Source organism: Pleurodeles waltl, chromosome 4_1 (genome assembly GCF_031143425.1).
Source record: "Pleurodeles waltl isolate 20211129_DDA chromosome 4_1, aPleWal1.hap1.20221129, whole genome shotgun sequence".
In the NCBI taxonomy this organism is placed as follows: Eukaryota; Metazoa; Chordata; class Amphibia; order Caudata; family Salamandridae; genus Pleurodeles; species Pleurodeles waltl.
Window position 1 is genome coordinate 708,502,406 of NC_090442.1, and position 15,592 is coordinate 708,517,997.

A 15,592-nucleotide genomic window follows, 5' to 3' on the forward strand; every position below is an offset into this window, starting at 1 on the left:
TTGGAGGCACCGTTCGCTCTGCCGAGATTTTCATCCTGGAAATCAGTGGTAGATATTAATCAATAGGTATCAAAAGGTAACTGGTTCCCAGTTTAATCTGAGATCTAATTGTGTATGAAGGTGAAAACAGTGCCATATGTTAAAGAAACACTAATTTAATTTTAAAATTTTAAAATTTTGTTTGTGCAATTTACATCCCAAATATTTTGAAGATTCTATGTGTACTTGACACTGAGGGATAACCCAGATCTCTAGTTTGGCTTTTGCTCAATTTCAAAACCATATAAAGACATGGACTAAGCGGGCAATTGCCTTGCACAACCTTGCAAGGGGTCTGGCCCCAGCTCACCCTTCACAAGCACTAACAGCGAACCATTGCACCAGAAGAGTTTGCCAAGGTGGATGGGTGTTGATTGTTCAACCACTTGACAGTGCCCCTTCTGTTTCGCTCCTGTGTGCAGACAACTCCCCAGGTACCCAATACCTTCAAATAGTCTTGGTGGACCCATCTTGTCTGATTTTAGAAATTGTCCCACCTTGTTCTTCTCTTCTTTATTTATCCAGTTGTTAGCAACAACCCTTTAAATTACTTGCCGCTGATCTCCCATTTGATCTCGATTTCATCCTACTCTTTTGTTATCTTTGATTGGTAGTCCGGGCTCCAATTTCTGAGATAAATGTAGAGTCCCAAACATACACTCTAGTGCAGTGAGACTACAGACAAGTTATGGGTACATCACATCCTGTCATTAGATGTGAGACTGTCACCCTCACCATCTGCCCTACCTCTTTAAAAAAAAAATAGGTTGAAAGTCCATGGGCGGTTGGGGTAAGCCAGATGTTTTTGTTCAATTTGTTTAAACTAGCATAAGGTTAATTACCTTAATGTTTCCCAAACTGTTTGCCAGGGGTTTTGAAATGTTCAGAAACTTAATCAAAATGTTGCTGTTACTTTCTCTTCAGGAAAGATCGGGTAGATTTGGGTAGGGGTGATGGCCTTGCCGTGAAGGGCATTAATTTACTACTGAACAAGGACGTAATGTGACACCTGAATGTAGCACACCAGGAGGCAATCACAAAAGGTCCACAGTAAATAAATAGTGCTATGTTAAAAAAGAGTACATAAATGCACTGACAACATAGTGAGGCATGGCCTCTCTTGCGTGTGTCTGTAAAACTGACGTTTGTTCTTGAATTTTTTGTCCTGAATTTTGACCCTTTGTCCAGAATTTTTGTCCTGAATTTTGACCCTTTGTCCAGAATTTTTTACAGTCCTGTCCAGAATTTGCCTCAATGCCAGGTGGTCACCCTAAACTCCAGTCTTCTGCGGTCCCCTTCAGAGCAGCCAGTCTTTCGTGGCCTGTACATTAGAACATTGGGGTGGTGCAAAATAGGGTAACACAACTCGGCCTGCCCCGGTTCGGATTTTTGGCACATCCAACTGTGTCAGACAGCCCAATCGCACTGCTTCCTCAGGGTGGTGCTTGAAGAGTGTTGGATCAGAATGCCAGCTACAGTGGTAAACACAGGCATCTTCCTCCCTGTGCTCGGCCACCCAGCCTCACACAGCTCTTCGCCCCCCGATCTGCTTGTCTCCCATTCTGCTCAGCTCCCACTCTGCACTCCAATATGCTGAGACTCCACCCACGGAACAGCTCCAAACATATCGGGCCTGCTACCATATAGTGAAACCACACACTGTGTAATGGGAGCTCCACCTGAAGTGATACTGGGAGGCTTATATTAATCCAAGTATAGAGCAGCAGCAGAGAGATGGCCCCTCACAACGAGGGGAAGGAGCACCGTATTCAGTAATAAATCAAAGCTCCCCTTGGATGTTCATCAATATCCATTCATTCCTTACACTAATCATCACTAGCACTCAATAACGCAATAATACTCAGATCAGTACCACAACACTATCAGGACCACAGGCTAATTGAAGATAGGTTAAAAAGCTTTGGTTTTAATCACACAACACATTTCATAGACTGATCAATACAAATATTATGGTCAAGTTATTCACAATTTCCTAAAAACCATTCCCCACATTCAGCCGCACAAAACAGCGCAAACTATATCTTCAAAGCCTAAATAAAAATAAAATAAAAAAATGTCAGTTCATCCACTGCTTTTCATTTGTTTGTTTCAGTGTCCTTTAAAAATCTGAGCTTGCTAGTGGTCAGCCCTTATTCTGTGTCCCTCCTTTTTGTCTTTCGTTTCCTCCTACAGAGCAGGGACCGAGGACTGTATCTATATGCTTTGGTTGTGTATCTGTTCCTTTGGGGGACTTTTAAAAAAAAAAATTCCTGCTGGTGTTACACGGTGCGTGCGTGTTCAGCCTCAGGCCTATAGCTACTTGCATTCTGTTGCAGCATTTATCCCTCCCACCTCCTCCCTAACCAGAAATGACCAGCTGTTGTGCTCTGATCGGAGTTCTACGGCCAGGATCTACTTCCCCAGCTCCCAGCTATGCTAATCCATGAAATGCCAGTCCCCATTAATTTGTTGCGCGTAAAGTTTGCCCTTCCTTCTTTTTTGAGCAAATCAATTGGGGTGGTGAGAATGCGGTAAGAAGTTCCCAGGTGCAGAGTAAGAGGTAGGGAACACACACTTTACATCATAAAGGGAATGTGCTTTTACATTCAGCTCCAAGGTAACTACGATTGAACGCTTGCGGGATTGAGCACCCGAAGTAGAAGGTAACTGCTTTGCATTGCTCTCGGACACCACTTCCAGTGAAAAGGATAGAAGCTCCCAGTCCAATTCTAGCGTGTAGCCACCGGGTAAATGAATTAAAAGGAACTGCGCTCGGGTGTTGATGAGGTGGCACCTGACAATGGAGTTGTGGCCCTAGCGCTGCCTGCTGGGAACCGAAGAAATCAGGCGTGGGAACCTACCTAGCTTCTGCCTTTGCCACCCTTCATCCAGTCCTCGATAAGATGCCTATCTTCACTACTCAGGAAATTATGATGACCTGACAATCCCTAGGGCCACCATCAACAAGTTGGAAGAAGAGACTCTCCAAACAGGTACATGGGCAACAGTGCCCACGAGCTGGCAGAGAACTGCGGTACCGAGTTCATCCACCTCATCTCCAGCAAGGCTAACGAGATCTGCAGCACATCCGAGCAGAGGACCATCACCCTCGAACATGTCATCCTTGGTGAGGCTTTGGGATATATAAGGATACCAGGGGACAGCTTGGAATAAGGAATGGGTGTGCTTTATTAAAGGATTCCTTATCATCTCATTTATTTATTCTTTGTTTCCTATAGGGTATATAGTGTTCACATGCACATGATGCATACATACCAGTTCTGAGATGGGTACAGGCTCTAATTAAGGATGTATGCTGCCTCCCTGATGCTCACCACAAGGGGTCAATCCTCAATGCAGTCATAGTTCTCTATGTTGAATATGGGGTACAACCCTCTGGTGTTCTTTAGGGAGTGCACCCATCAGTACTTTCTTTTGTTTTGACAGCTCTAGTGGCGCTATGTACAGGGTCATGGGATAAGTGTGCCTTTGTGTTATTTACAGGCGTATTGCCATTGGTCCACTGTATAGTGGTGCAACTTGCACCTCTGTTCTAATACCAATTGAATGCACTCTCGTTTTCATCGGTAGTGTTTCTAGAGTGCAGATCAGATAGGCGCTTCAGATCAAAGTAGAAATTGATGAAGTAGTATTTGTCGGTTGGCCCCATGTCATGTAATATCGTTAGTCAGTCGTCGATTTATACATACACGCTCTTTGCATGCTGGGCATTTTAAGCCCATGCTTGAATCTGCATATGAGTTACAGAGTGCAGTTTTGTTAGACATCACACTTGATGTGTACAGGTGACATTTGTGATTAGCATAATGACCACAAGTCCCCAGAAATAAGGGACATGGTATTATGTATCCTTGCAGAAAGATGGGTGTGTAGCACCTAGTCGATTTGTGCGGGGGGTACGATCCATTTAATTGATCAAGGCCATACTTTTAGAGCCTTACATCCCATACTGCATCGAACCTCTCGCCTGGCATGGCTCTCGTACTATAGAGAGTTTGTTCTCCGAGTGTGATGGCTGACTAAAATCGAAGGTCCTGTAGACTATATAGCACATACTAACGATGAGATTATAGCCACTGGAAGTGGTTGATACGGGGCGGATATCATCTGATTTATTTGCGCTTCTTATCAGGCAGCCGAGTAAAATACATCTTATTTTTTGGAGGGATGTTTTTTCACCCATCGTTATGCACACTATGTAACTGGATCGTGGTCTGGAAAGTGATCCTGAAATTTCCGTGAGAAGTGAAAACTTTCCGTATGTTTAAGAGTTGGAAGATAATTTCGATGTCCTGCCGTTAAGACATAAGAGTAATTTAATGCCCGTCGGAGATGAATCAGAGTGAACTGGAGTGGCCAAGGTTACGAGCTGCAGGAGATCGTTTGGTGCAACTGTACAGGTACATATTTGCACAGGTATGTATTGCACTCTTGGGGGCAATCCGTGTTTGGGGAGCGTGGGGAGCTGGGTCAGCGGTATAGGGTGCAGGACGTGTATTAAAGAGATCCACACTACAGTGGGCCGTGTACAGTGGCACTTCAATCTGTGCTTCTAACGCTGAATAGCTCTCAAAACTAAGGTTGGACTCAGTTCAGGAAACTACCGTAGTATAACCCCTTCCCCTCCCCCACTGGCACTAAACCACATTTTTTATCAGTTTCTCATTGCCAACACTGGTATAGTGATTCAGACTGCTAGGGGCAGGGTGTGAAGAATTAGTGGTCTCTAACTCGACCATCCAGTTAACCAAATCTAGGAGACTCAGAACCTGTTCGTCTGAGCTCCCGGCTCCCGGGCCAAGGGAAAAGCTGTAATTTTGATTGTAAAACAGCTCTGTATTTATTGTTTCAACTAAGCACTTTATGCATGATTGGTTATGCCTTTCAGAGACAACTTTCGTATAATGTATAAAGCACTATTAAGTTTATTGCACACTCCTCAGGCAACCGAATGTAGGAGACTTAGAATCTGTTTTTGAGGCTCCCAAGTTTATAGAAAAGCAGTTATTTGACAGTAAAACAGCTCTGTATGTATTATTTGCACTAAGCAATTTATGCATGATTGGTTATGCCTGCCCTAGAGGCAACCCTTGTATAATGTATAGTACACTTTCAAGTTTATTGTGTATCACCTACATCAAGAGAGGCTTGGTCTTACCTTATTTAGTAAAACAACCCTATTTGCACAGGACTAGGATGAAGCTGGATGGATAATTAATGCCAGTCCTCATAGTTTTGCTAAACCTTGACGCTACGATTCTGATCACCTACGTCTAATCAAGGACATTTTAGCATTTATTGGTGGTATGTTTAAGATCTTCAATTTGTGCTTATGGTTTTAGTTAACTAATAAACTAATTTCTCACTCATGTACTCTAATGTGTGATACGTATTTGTCCCTTATGTGGTTTCTATGTAGCACTAAGTTCTTCTAATAGGGGTCCAAAATTGTACTATGCATTTAGCTCACTGAGAAATGAAACCAGGACACAGGACACAGTTTTCCAGGGTTTAGCATATACAAATCTCCTCGTTGGGTTCTTGCACAGTTAGAAATAACACCAGTGTGTTTAACTGTACCTGCACCCAGTCTCCACAGTCTTTTCATGGCAGGGTTACCTCCATGAAACCACTGGCGGAGAGGGGGGTCGTAATCCCCAGGGCGGTTCTGCTTGCAGCAAGGTCCTGGCGGATTAGGACCACCAGCACCACCAGACCGTCATGGAGACAAAAACTGGCAATGCTGGCGGTCTGACTACGGCACTACCACCACAGTCGTAATGTGGCGGTCAGACCGCCGCATTGACAGTCATTAAACCACCAGGGTCGTAATGAGGCCCATGGTTCTTGTGAGATGGCATGTTGGTACTCCAATATGATTCGGACCTAGCTCACAACCTGGGAGGTGTCATGCTGTTAGTGAAGGGCAATACATGACAAAGGAAGCAGGATGATGCTAAATTTACTCCAACCGTGGGAGCAACGCAGTGCACACCCCTCCACCCCATTATTAGAATTGGTTTACAAAATAGTAGAGTCATCTATTCTTTTGTAAGAAGCCTGTGACTTTAAATCCTGGTTCAGGTAAGGTCTTTTAACTTGGCTACCATAACTCTACCCTGTTAACTGCTCAAGATACTGGCTACACAGTAAATAGTTAAATTGCTTTATTATAAGGCAAATACATATGGTTAATACACACATTGTGATCTGCATAGTATTCTGCCCCTTATAAAACACAGTGCACAATGTTTTCTGTAAGAAGATGTACAGTATAAAGAAAAAAGGACAGCACTCTAATAAACAAACTGCATTTTGTAATACATTGTACAGCGTGAGCCACAAGCATGCATCATGTACGTACACTCGTATTTCATTTTACTAATCCACCACAAATCCTTTTGGGTTCCAGAGTAGCTTGCTACTTGCCAAAAGCACTTCGACCCCTTGCCAGGGGTAGTAAGCGCTATATAAATAAATACAATTACAATTACACTGTCCAGTGCGCTGTAGTGTACAGTGCTGAGTGCATACACACTCCACAGTACTGATTAGCTGGGCCATGCTTCGAAACATATGGGCATCTCAATAATACAATGTACATTGCTGAGTCAATAAGCCATTTTGACAGTACTGTGTATATTAGCCAGTCTCTTTAAGAGACTGCAGAGCGGAATGCATTTGGCTGGCTTTGTACTCTGTAGCCCTGTAGTACTGAACAGCAGGCCGTTGGAGCACACCTTCTATGTGCACCCAAATGGGTGTTTGCACACAGGAAATTCGATGTGTTTTCACTAGCATAATTCATCTGGTTGTTGGTGTCTCATCGTTTTAATTGGTTTCGTTGGCAATTTTTAATATGTAGATTTTCAAATTGTTTTGTTGGACTATAACTTTTCAACATGCTGCACCTCACCCAAGCTGCTCTACAACATACCTTAAAGACATTGACAGAGCCAATAGATCTGGCTAAACATTTATAGGTTCCCAAAAGCAAGACCTGTTGGCTATGCAGTCTCACGTTAATCTACAATGCTCTTGGAACGATCTTCATGCATAATTTTGCTGAAATACAGGTGAGGCTTCTTACGTGTATGGCTTTTTGATCTCCATGGAATAATACCCCAGAATGCAAAGTATAGCCAACCGCAGTCTACATAAAGGTAGAACACGCTTTACACTATGTATTAATTTTTGAGACCGAATTACGATTTCAAAACATTAATTTTTTACCGACTAGTGAAAGGCAGTGGTAACCACTAGCATAAGGAGACGGGTCTCCCTGGGACCAGTCACGGCTCGCATGACATTGAAGGGGCAGGGCGGCCCACGGGGGAAGGGGGATTAACAGGGGGAAGGAGAGGGGGATTAAATGAATATTTTATTTTTTTTAAAAACACTTACCTGTGCCGCCGCCGCTACGACAGCGCTGCTCCTCTCCTCTTCTCTGCCTGCAAACAAAGGCCCCCAGCCTGCCCTGCGCCAATCCTGACACTGCCCAGAGCGTCGTCAGGGTTGGCTGGGTGTGTCCAGCCGGGGTGCTCCCAACAGACTGGGAGCCGGTGCAGGCTCTCTCCAGCCCGACAACTGTGTTGCTGGGCTGGAGAGAGCCCTGTGAGCCTGTGTGTTTGGACAGCCTGAGACAGCCGGCCAAACATGTATGCACTCTGAAGGGGAGTGCTCAGCACTCCTCCTCATTGCTTGTCACTCCCGTGGTCCTGCCCCTTTTCCACAAAAAGTATAATAAAAAAAGTTTATGATGGTTTTTGTGGAAAAGGTTTGTAGCTGCTGCAGCTGGCAGGGGGGGCAACACTTCTCTGCCCTTATGGAGGAGCCGCCCCTGCCTGGGACCCCTTATCCTTTGAGAATGTTTAACAAAATATTTAGGACCACTGCCTACTATTAAAAAAATGAAACTTAAAAGTTTCATTTTTTCGTTTTTGAAAAACATCCTGTTTTCCTTTAAAGAAAGCACCTCCATTTCAAAAGAACAAAAATGCTTTATTTAAAAGCAATAAAAGCTGTCTGCTGACCCTCGCAGGCCCCCATCCCTGTGATGGCTATCCTTCCTAATGGGTCGCACACTGTGTCCTACATCATTAATATTCATGAAGTAGGTTGATTTGCGGCCAACTAGGTAGTCGGTAATTAAAAGTTCTAAGGATACATACATTAGGAACTGTGATTTCCTAATTGCAATTCAGTAAGAATCACAATTTAGAAATCAGAATTTCTAATTTTTGTTTATCTGGCCAAACATTCTCTAAATGTTTGTTTAATGTTTAGATTGCATCTTGCTTAGTGTTCTATATTTGTAGTGATAGAATAAACATGGATGAAGAACTTAAAGCAGTCCTAGACTGGCCAGTCAGTTAAAGAAGTGAAGAGGTGTCTAGATTTTACCAATTTCTTTAGAATATTCAAACAGTCATTTTCATGCCTTGTTGCTCCAGTCACCCACTTCACGCAAAAAAATGTGATATATAATTGGGTATCCAGAAAAAGAAAAAGCTTTCAAAGAACCGAAAGAACCTTCTATTTCTGATCCTCTTTTAACACACCCACCATTAATGTAACCTTTGTAGTGGAAACATATTGATCTGCTAAGCATTCAATGCCATTTTTTTCTCAAAGAGATCCCTGTAGCTTTCCATTCTCGTGAATTATCAGAAGCAGGAAAGCATTTAGATAGCAGAGGGCGTTTGGGAATTAAGGATGCTTTCAGTCACTGCCATCGCTATCTGGAAGTAGCAAATCATGAGGTAGAAGTCTGGAAAGACCATAAAAACTTTAGGTTTTTGAAGTCCATGCATTGTGAAGATGATAGACAAGCCTGATGGATGCTGTTATTCTCTCGCTTTCAATTTCACATAAATTACAATCCCAGTATTTTACATAGTAAGACTGATACATTGTCTCAAAACACGTCTAGTCAGGTTTCAAGGTCAGCTTTATTGATCACTGTTAACCTCCAGCTTCTGGTCTCCCTTGATAAAATTACTCTGAGTAGCATCACATAAACCTAGTAGTTACTGTCTCCAGACAGATGTCAAACCGGAAAGGTGAATCAGACCATACATCAATATCTACGATGCTTCTCATTACAACATCTTGAAGACTAAGTTCATGGATTTCCTCTAGCTGAAGTTGTATATACTAATTCTCTCCACAAAACGTAAAAGGTTTCATCCTTCTACTGAAAATATGTGATTCATACCCATGAGTTGCCAGTGTCTATATTAAGGTTAGTCCCACCTGCTACAATTCTGGTTCAGAAAATGCATGACATTCAGAAACATGGCCAAAAGACACTTGTAATTAAAGTCCAGATTTACATTGTCAACTGGCTCGTAAATATGCAATAGATGACAAGGTATGTTATATACTTGTTTACTACCTCTGCCTGGGTTTCCATCAAAATCTTCACCACTTTTTTTGGTCCTTTTCTAATTTCCCCCATAACAAATTGTGTGGCAGTAAAAGTGACATTACCCAGACAATGGAAGATACATCACAATTTTCATGTTTCCCCTTTCAAACGTTCACTTTATCATCGACTTCGAACTCTTCCTCCACCACCCCTGTTACTATGGAGGATACACCTGAATATGAGGTAAATGCTATTCTTGATTCAAGAAGGTCAAAGGCCATCTACGATACGTCATTGATTGGGAACAGCATGTGGCAGCTGATCGTCCTTGAGACCCTGCTTATTTTCTGCAGTACCCTGGACGGTTTGTCATTTTCATAATCAATTCCCTCAGAAACCCGGAGGCATTTTTGAGGACTAGCGTACTGACATGCCTATGTCTAACGTTACGTGTTTACAGAGATTTGTGGAATGAAGAAACCAAACTTTTTTGTATTTTCATCTGCTGCAGGGCTGGTGACAGCTGCAACCAGAGAAATCATGGCAATTAGGAGGTAGACGTTATTGGTGTGGTTCTTTTCCTAAAGTGGCTGGTGTTTGGTTTCTAAGTCAGCACAGGCAAAGCAATATTTAAGGAGAGTTCCTATCAGTCTGTGTCTGGCAATGAGCGCCACTGGTGGATTATTTCCTGCTTTTTCGACTTAATTCACACCCGGCTCTTCCCTCAGCCTTCACGTTTTTTTTGCTCTTCAACCTCCTCTATTGTATCAATCACATCTCTGCATCCGTATTCCTTCAATTCCCTCGACTGGCACAGCTGCTGTTTTCTGGCTTACATCTCTGCAAATGTCTACCTAATCGTTACTATCTCGGTCCCCCACCTGGAAAAGTCCCTATCTGTGTTTTCATTTTTGGCATGGTAAGTATAACTGCTTATATATATAAAAAAACAAAGGTTACAGGGACGTTAGTGTTAGGCTCACATTTTAAACCTACAAAACCATAGGAACTCACCTGTAATAAATAGAGTTCTCTCAAGTAACTACAACTCGTGCCCTAATGTAACTATAACTCGCAACCCCACCATGCACAGTATTTTCATCAAAAAATGTACTGCAAATATTACATTAATATTTTCAATGATGTCATCAAAGATGTCATGAGTGCTGTTATTTGTGGGGTAATTAGCAGTGCATGGTGAGGATGCAAGTTCTAGGTACTTTAGGGCACGAGTTATAGTTACTTGAGATAACTATAACATCCCTGTAACCTTTGGTGTTTTTTAAGTGAATTTCACTCTTTTTTTTCAATTCATTCCTTAACTATAAAGTGCCTGTAACCTTTGTTTTTTTCAGGGAAGTTCTATGTTTTTTTAACGTAAAGTCATTTTAATTACTAGACGTTAACCCAACCACCATCGCGCACAGCCTAAGGCAGTGTGTGACGGAGGTTGCCTGCAGGGCCTGGCCTGTGGCCAACCCTGTATAACCACCCAAACCCAGGCCATGCATCGCCTTTGGTAGTGTGTGGCGGGGCTGGGCCATAGGGTCCGGCCATAGGCCAGGCAATGCGCCAACCCCCTATAACCACACCAACCCTGTGCCAGGCATGGTTTTGTACGTTTAAGCTCCAAATCCCACACCACACGCAGCCAAATTGGTTTGGAGATTAAAGGGGGCAACATTAATTATGTATATAAAATATATATATTTAGGGGGTGGCGCACAGGCCCCCCCAGTTCAGGGGACCACCACCTACCTGGGACAACAATATATCGGGCACCCCATGCCCACCTGGGCCACCTAGGCCACAGGGACCACCACCTCCCTGGGGCTTCACATAAAAAAAAATAGGGGGGCCCACAGAACCCCTCCTGTGTCTTGGGGACCACCACCTCCCAGTACAAAATTAAAAAAATATATGCGGGGGCACAGACTGGGGCTCGCCAAGGGGGCCTCTGCACTGCATTGAAAACAGACTACAAAGCCTTATAATCAAAGCGGGAGCAAAACAATTGCGGCCATCTTTAAATGGCTATTTTTTAACGAATTGAGAATACTACTGGCAATTCAAACAACATCCCTCCTTATTACAATCTTGCCCAAGTGGGCTAAATATTACCACAAAGGGAGTTAAACCTAATGTTCTTCTGTACCCCATCACAATTACACATTTACATAAAAAATAGAAAAGGAAAAAGGTTACTGCCACATCGGCCGATTGTTACACATATTTTTTTACATATATTTTGTCACAACCTTTTGCCAGAAATTGTACATATTTTTGGGAATTATACATATTTTTATAATTACTGCACATGTTTATAATTTATTGAACCCTAGTGCACTATAAGGTAAAGATATTACAGTATTTATGCCTTCAAAAACAATATATCTCTAAGAGGAAGCCAATGGTATAAGGGCCTCCTCATGCAGATAACTGCCTCCATACTATACCTGTTGATAAAAACATGATATCAAATATGTTGGTCTTCCTAACACATGGGCGTTATGATAAAATATGCATTGTTGAGTTTACAAGTCTAAATTTAAACCTTTGGAAATCAGTTCCTTAATATTGTGTTACTGGAACTCACTGGCCATTTCCATTTTGAAGCAACGTTGGTTTGTTAGAGGAAGCTTGAACTAATGAAAAAAGAGCAAGAAGATAAAAAATGTAAACAAAAACTACAGGAATCATAAAATAATATACAAGAGAGGAATCTTTGAAAATAGTTGGTAAAATCTGTTAAGGAACATGTATAATTATCTACATAAATAATTAGGAAATATTAATACATTAATTATATATGCTTCTGTCTACAGGTAGCATCCCTCTTGTGGTCCTTATTTTTATTTCAAATGCATGACTGCTTCCAAGAAAAAAATGGTAAGCAGTCTTAACTTCAGCAAGAACCATGATGGGGACTTCCTGTACCATGGCAGAGACAAAATTACTAGATGCAACGTTCAAGAGTGAGCACGGTCTTTGGATCATACACTGGAAAGAGGAGCTACTGATCAATGACAAGACTTGGCCTAGTCCATTACTAACCATGGATCACTGGGCAACAATGTCCACAATATATGGCTAGTTCTTCAGCAACTCATGTAATTGCAATTCAGTGATCCATTTCATATCTATCTGTATGTTTGTGACCACGGCCATTTGTTGTTTATGGTATGGTATGTTCTTTGCTAAAACTATGATCAAGTTGGTTTTGCACGGCAACACCCTTGTCCGTACTGTATATGTCATTTTTTAATCCTCCTTGCTTAAACTGTCTTTGTGCTAGTCATTTATGATATCTTCCTTGCCGTGACTTTTATGCTAAATGTCCTGCTGTTGCTATTTTTTGCTTTGGTGGTTCATAATATTTTCCTTGTGGTGTCTTCTTTTGTCATTTCTGATGTCTCCCTTGCAGTACCTAAGGCCAGGCAAACCTATTTTGCCCAAAAAGTGAATTTGATGTAATTTAGTCCCAAATACGCTCACCAGCAATTTCTAAATTACACCCATTTGCCCAATACATTTCCCTGGGAAAATAAGGTAAACATATCAGTTCTTTTAAACGTTATTCTTTCACAATAAATTGAAACATGTTTCTAAAAATATTGATGGATATGAATGCAATTATTTAAAAAATATTCCTTTTTGTAAAAAAGATCAATTTGTTACAAAAGTCTATTAATTTATTTAAAAAAAACATATTTTGCAGATATAGCGCTGATGGTGAATATGATAATTATTTCCTATGTTGCATTGTCTGATTCCACAAATTATTCAGATTTTCACCGTAATATGCAAACTTACAAAACATAAAGACTATGTATCTCTAGTTATGAATATAACCACTTTGGCCATTTATGGAATCTTCCTTACTGTCACTATGTTGACTTTATCTTTCAATCAATCAATCAATCAATCAGGAATTTGTAAAGTGCACTACTCACCCGTGAGGGTCTCAAGGCGCTGAGGAGGCAGGGGGCAGAGAGGGAGGTGCTGCTACTGCTCGAACAGCCAGGTCTTGAGAAGTTTCCTAAAGGTAAGGAGGTCTTTGGTCTGGCGCAGGTGGGTGGGAAGAGTGTTCCACATTTTGGTGGCGAGGTGCGAGAATGATCTACCGCCGGTTGTAGTTCTGCGGACACGTGGGACGCTTGCGAGGGCGAGGTCGGCAGGGCGGAGATGCTGGGTCGGGGTGTAGAAGGAGAGCCATCTGTTCAGGTATTCTGGTCTGGTGTTGCGCAGTGCTTTGTGAGCGTGGGTGAGGAGTTTGAAGGTGAATTCTCTTGTTGACTGGAAGCCAGTGCAGGTTTCTCAGGTGGTCTGTAATGTGGCAGTGGCCACTCTTTGATTGTTTCTTTCCGGTAAAAAGTATACCTTCTGTGTTATGCTTGCTGTAACATGTTAGTGCCATGAAACTGCTTTTATTCTACAAAAGGGTATGCATAGCAAGGGAAGAATATCATTAGACTATTGAGGTCAATGTTATACCAGGAAAGATAACATAACAGGAAAAAATAGACATTGATACCGCAAGGAAGTCTGTAGCATAGTAGATCTCAAATGAATTGTAATTTCCTAGAACCATTTTACAACCCCATGTTCATCTTCAGCATGCAATCTAAGACCATAGATTGGTGGGTGATCAAGACACTCTCTCAAATGCCATGAGAAAGTGCATGTAAAAGTCATGACATTATGAAAACAGCAACCAACAAAGATATTTTTCTATATGAACACTGGCACTTTGTATACTCTGATTAAAGAATACATCTGTACTATAGAAACACATTATTCAATGTTCTAGTTTCCAGTGGGTTGTCCCTTCCACAAGTGCCTTTGTCTGTGTCTGCCCTTTCTCTAACTTTTATTAAACACTAAAGTAGGGTTCCAGTAGATGGGCTAGTAGCTCTCAAAACTGGTGTCCAGATTTGACTATCCATACACGAAACAATAGTATCATGGCATCAGCTACCACATTTTTGTCTGCCATTTATATGCATTTGAATATATATTAGATGGGGGAGGGTTTAAAATGATTTGGAACACTAAGCAAAAAACACTCGAGAAATGTATGTTTAAAAGGTTCATTTAAGCAGTTTTGTTTAAATGTTTATTTTGTATCTTTGGTCAGTTTGTACTATTAAGGAATGTATTAGGATCTTACAAATCAATCGGATATTATGCAAGTCCATAAAAGATCCACACACCTGAAGTAGGCTAAATCTCAGAGGCATTCTCTACATAACCGGGTCAAGCCGCAAAACGTCTCTTGTATTTTCCCTTTCTGGTTTCAACAATGGAAGCGGTGAGGCATGTTTAGATGCAGGGTCGCCTTTTGGCGCTGACCTCAGCGGGGTGCTGTGTTTATCAATAACTTCAGAAACTTGCGATTTAAAAGCACCTGCTGAAAAGTTCCTTGTGCATTTAGCCTTCAAGAAACAATTAAAATGTCAAGATACCACTAATGATTAATGTTCCTGCTAGAGAGAGAGTTGGGAGTTTTGCCTAGTGGCAGCTTTGACTCAACATAAAGTAGGATAGAGGGTTAGTATGCCTGCTGCAAAAAAACAGAACTATGGAGCATATTTAAGAAAAGTGGCACTACACACAATGCAGCGGCACTTTTCTTGCACCCTTTAGCACTCCCCTAACGCCACCATGTGTGCGTCATATTTAAAAAACGGTGCACCATGGCGGTAGTTAGGGGACTAGCGTCAGAATTGTTTAAGCAAGTCCAGCGCATTGCAGGATTAGCGTAAAAAATGTTGATGCTAATCTTGCAAAGCACCCAGAGGCGCAATGTAACCAATGGAAGCCCCATTTAATGCTTACTGTGAGCAGGCATTAAAAGTGCTGGAAAAACATGACACAAAGAAATCTAGCAGATTTCTTTGCATTATTTTTTTGGCCACTGTAACGGGGGAATGGCACGTTTGCATACATTATGAATGGCGCAGGCATAATGTAGTGCAAAGGGTTACAAAGTGGCGCAATGCATGCATTGTTTCTCTTTGTATATATGGCACAGCGTTTTTTCCTTCTAACGCCCTATTAGTGTAAAAGAATTGCACTAATGTGGCATTAGAATGGCACTAGGGGCTTTTAAATCTGCACACAGTGCTGCACCACTTTTCTTGCGCCCCTTAGCGCTCCCCT

At 41.9% G+C, this 15,592-nt stretch overlaps 1 protein-coding gene across 1 annotated transcript in view; it reads left to right on the plus strand.

Annotated features, from left to right (window-relative positions):
- The window catches only part of LOC138288565 (uncharacterized), a 201,656-nt gene extending 188,620 nt beyond the window's left edge, over positions 1-13,036 (plus strand). Inside the window, exon 7 of the mRNA XM_069230081.1 lies at positions 12,256-13,036. Within this exon, the coding sequence (XP_069086182.1) occupies positions 12,256-12,299 (44 nt within the window). The 3' untranslated portion in view covers positions 12,300-13,036. The remainder of the gene's footprint in view (positions 1-12,255) is intronic.
- Positions 13,037-15,592: the final 2,556 nt, after the last annotated feature.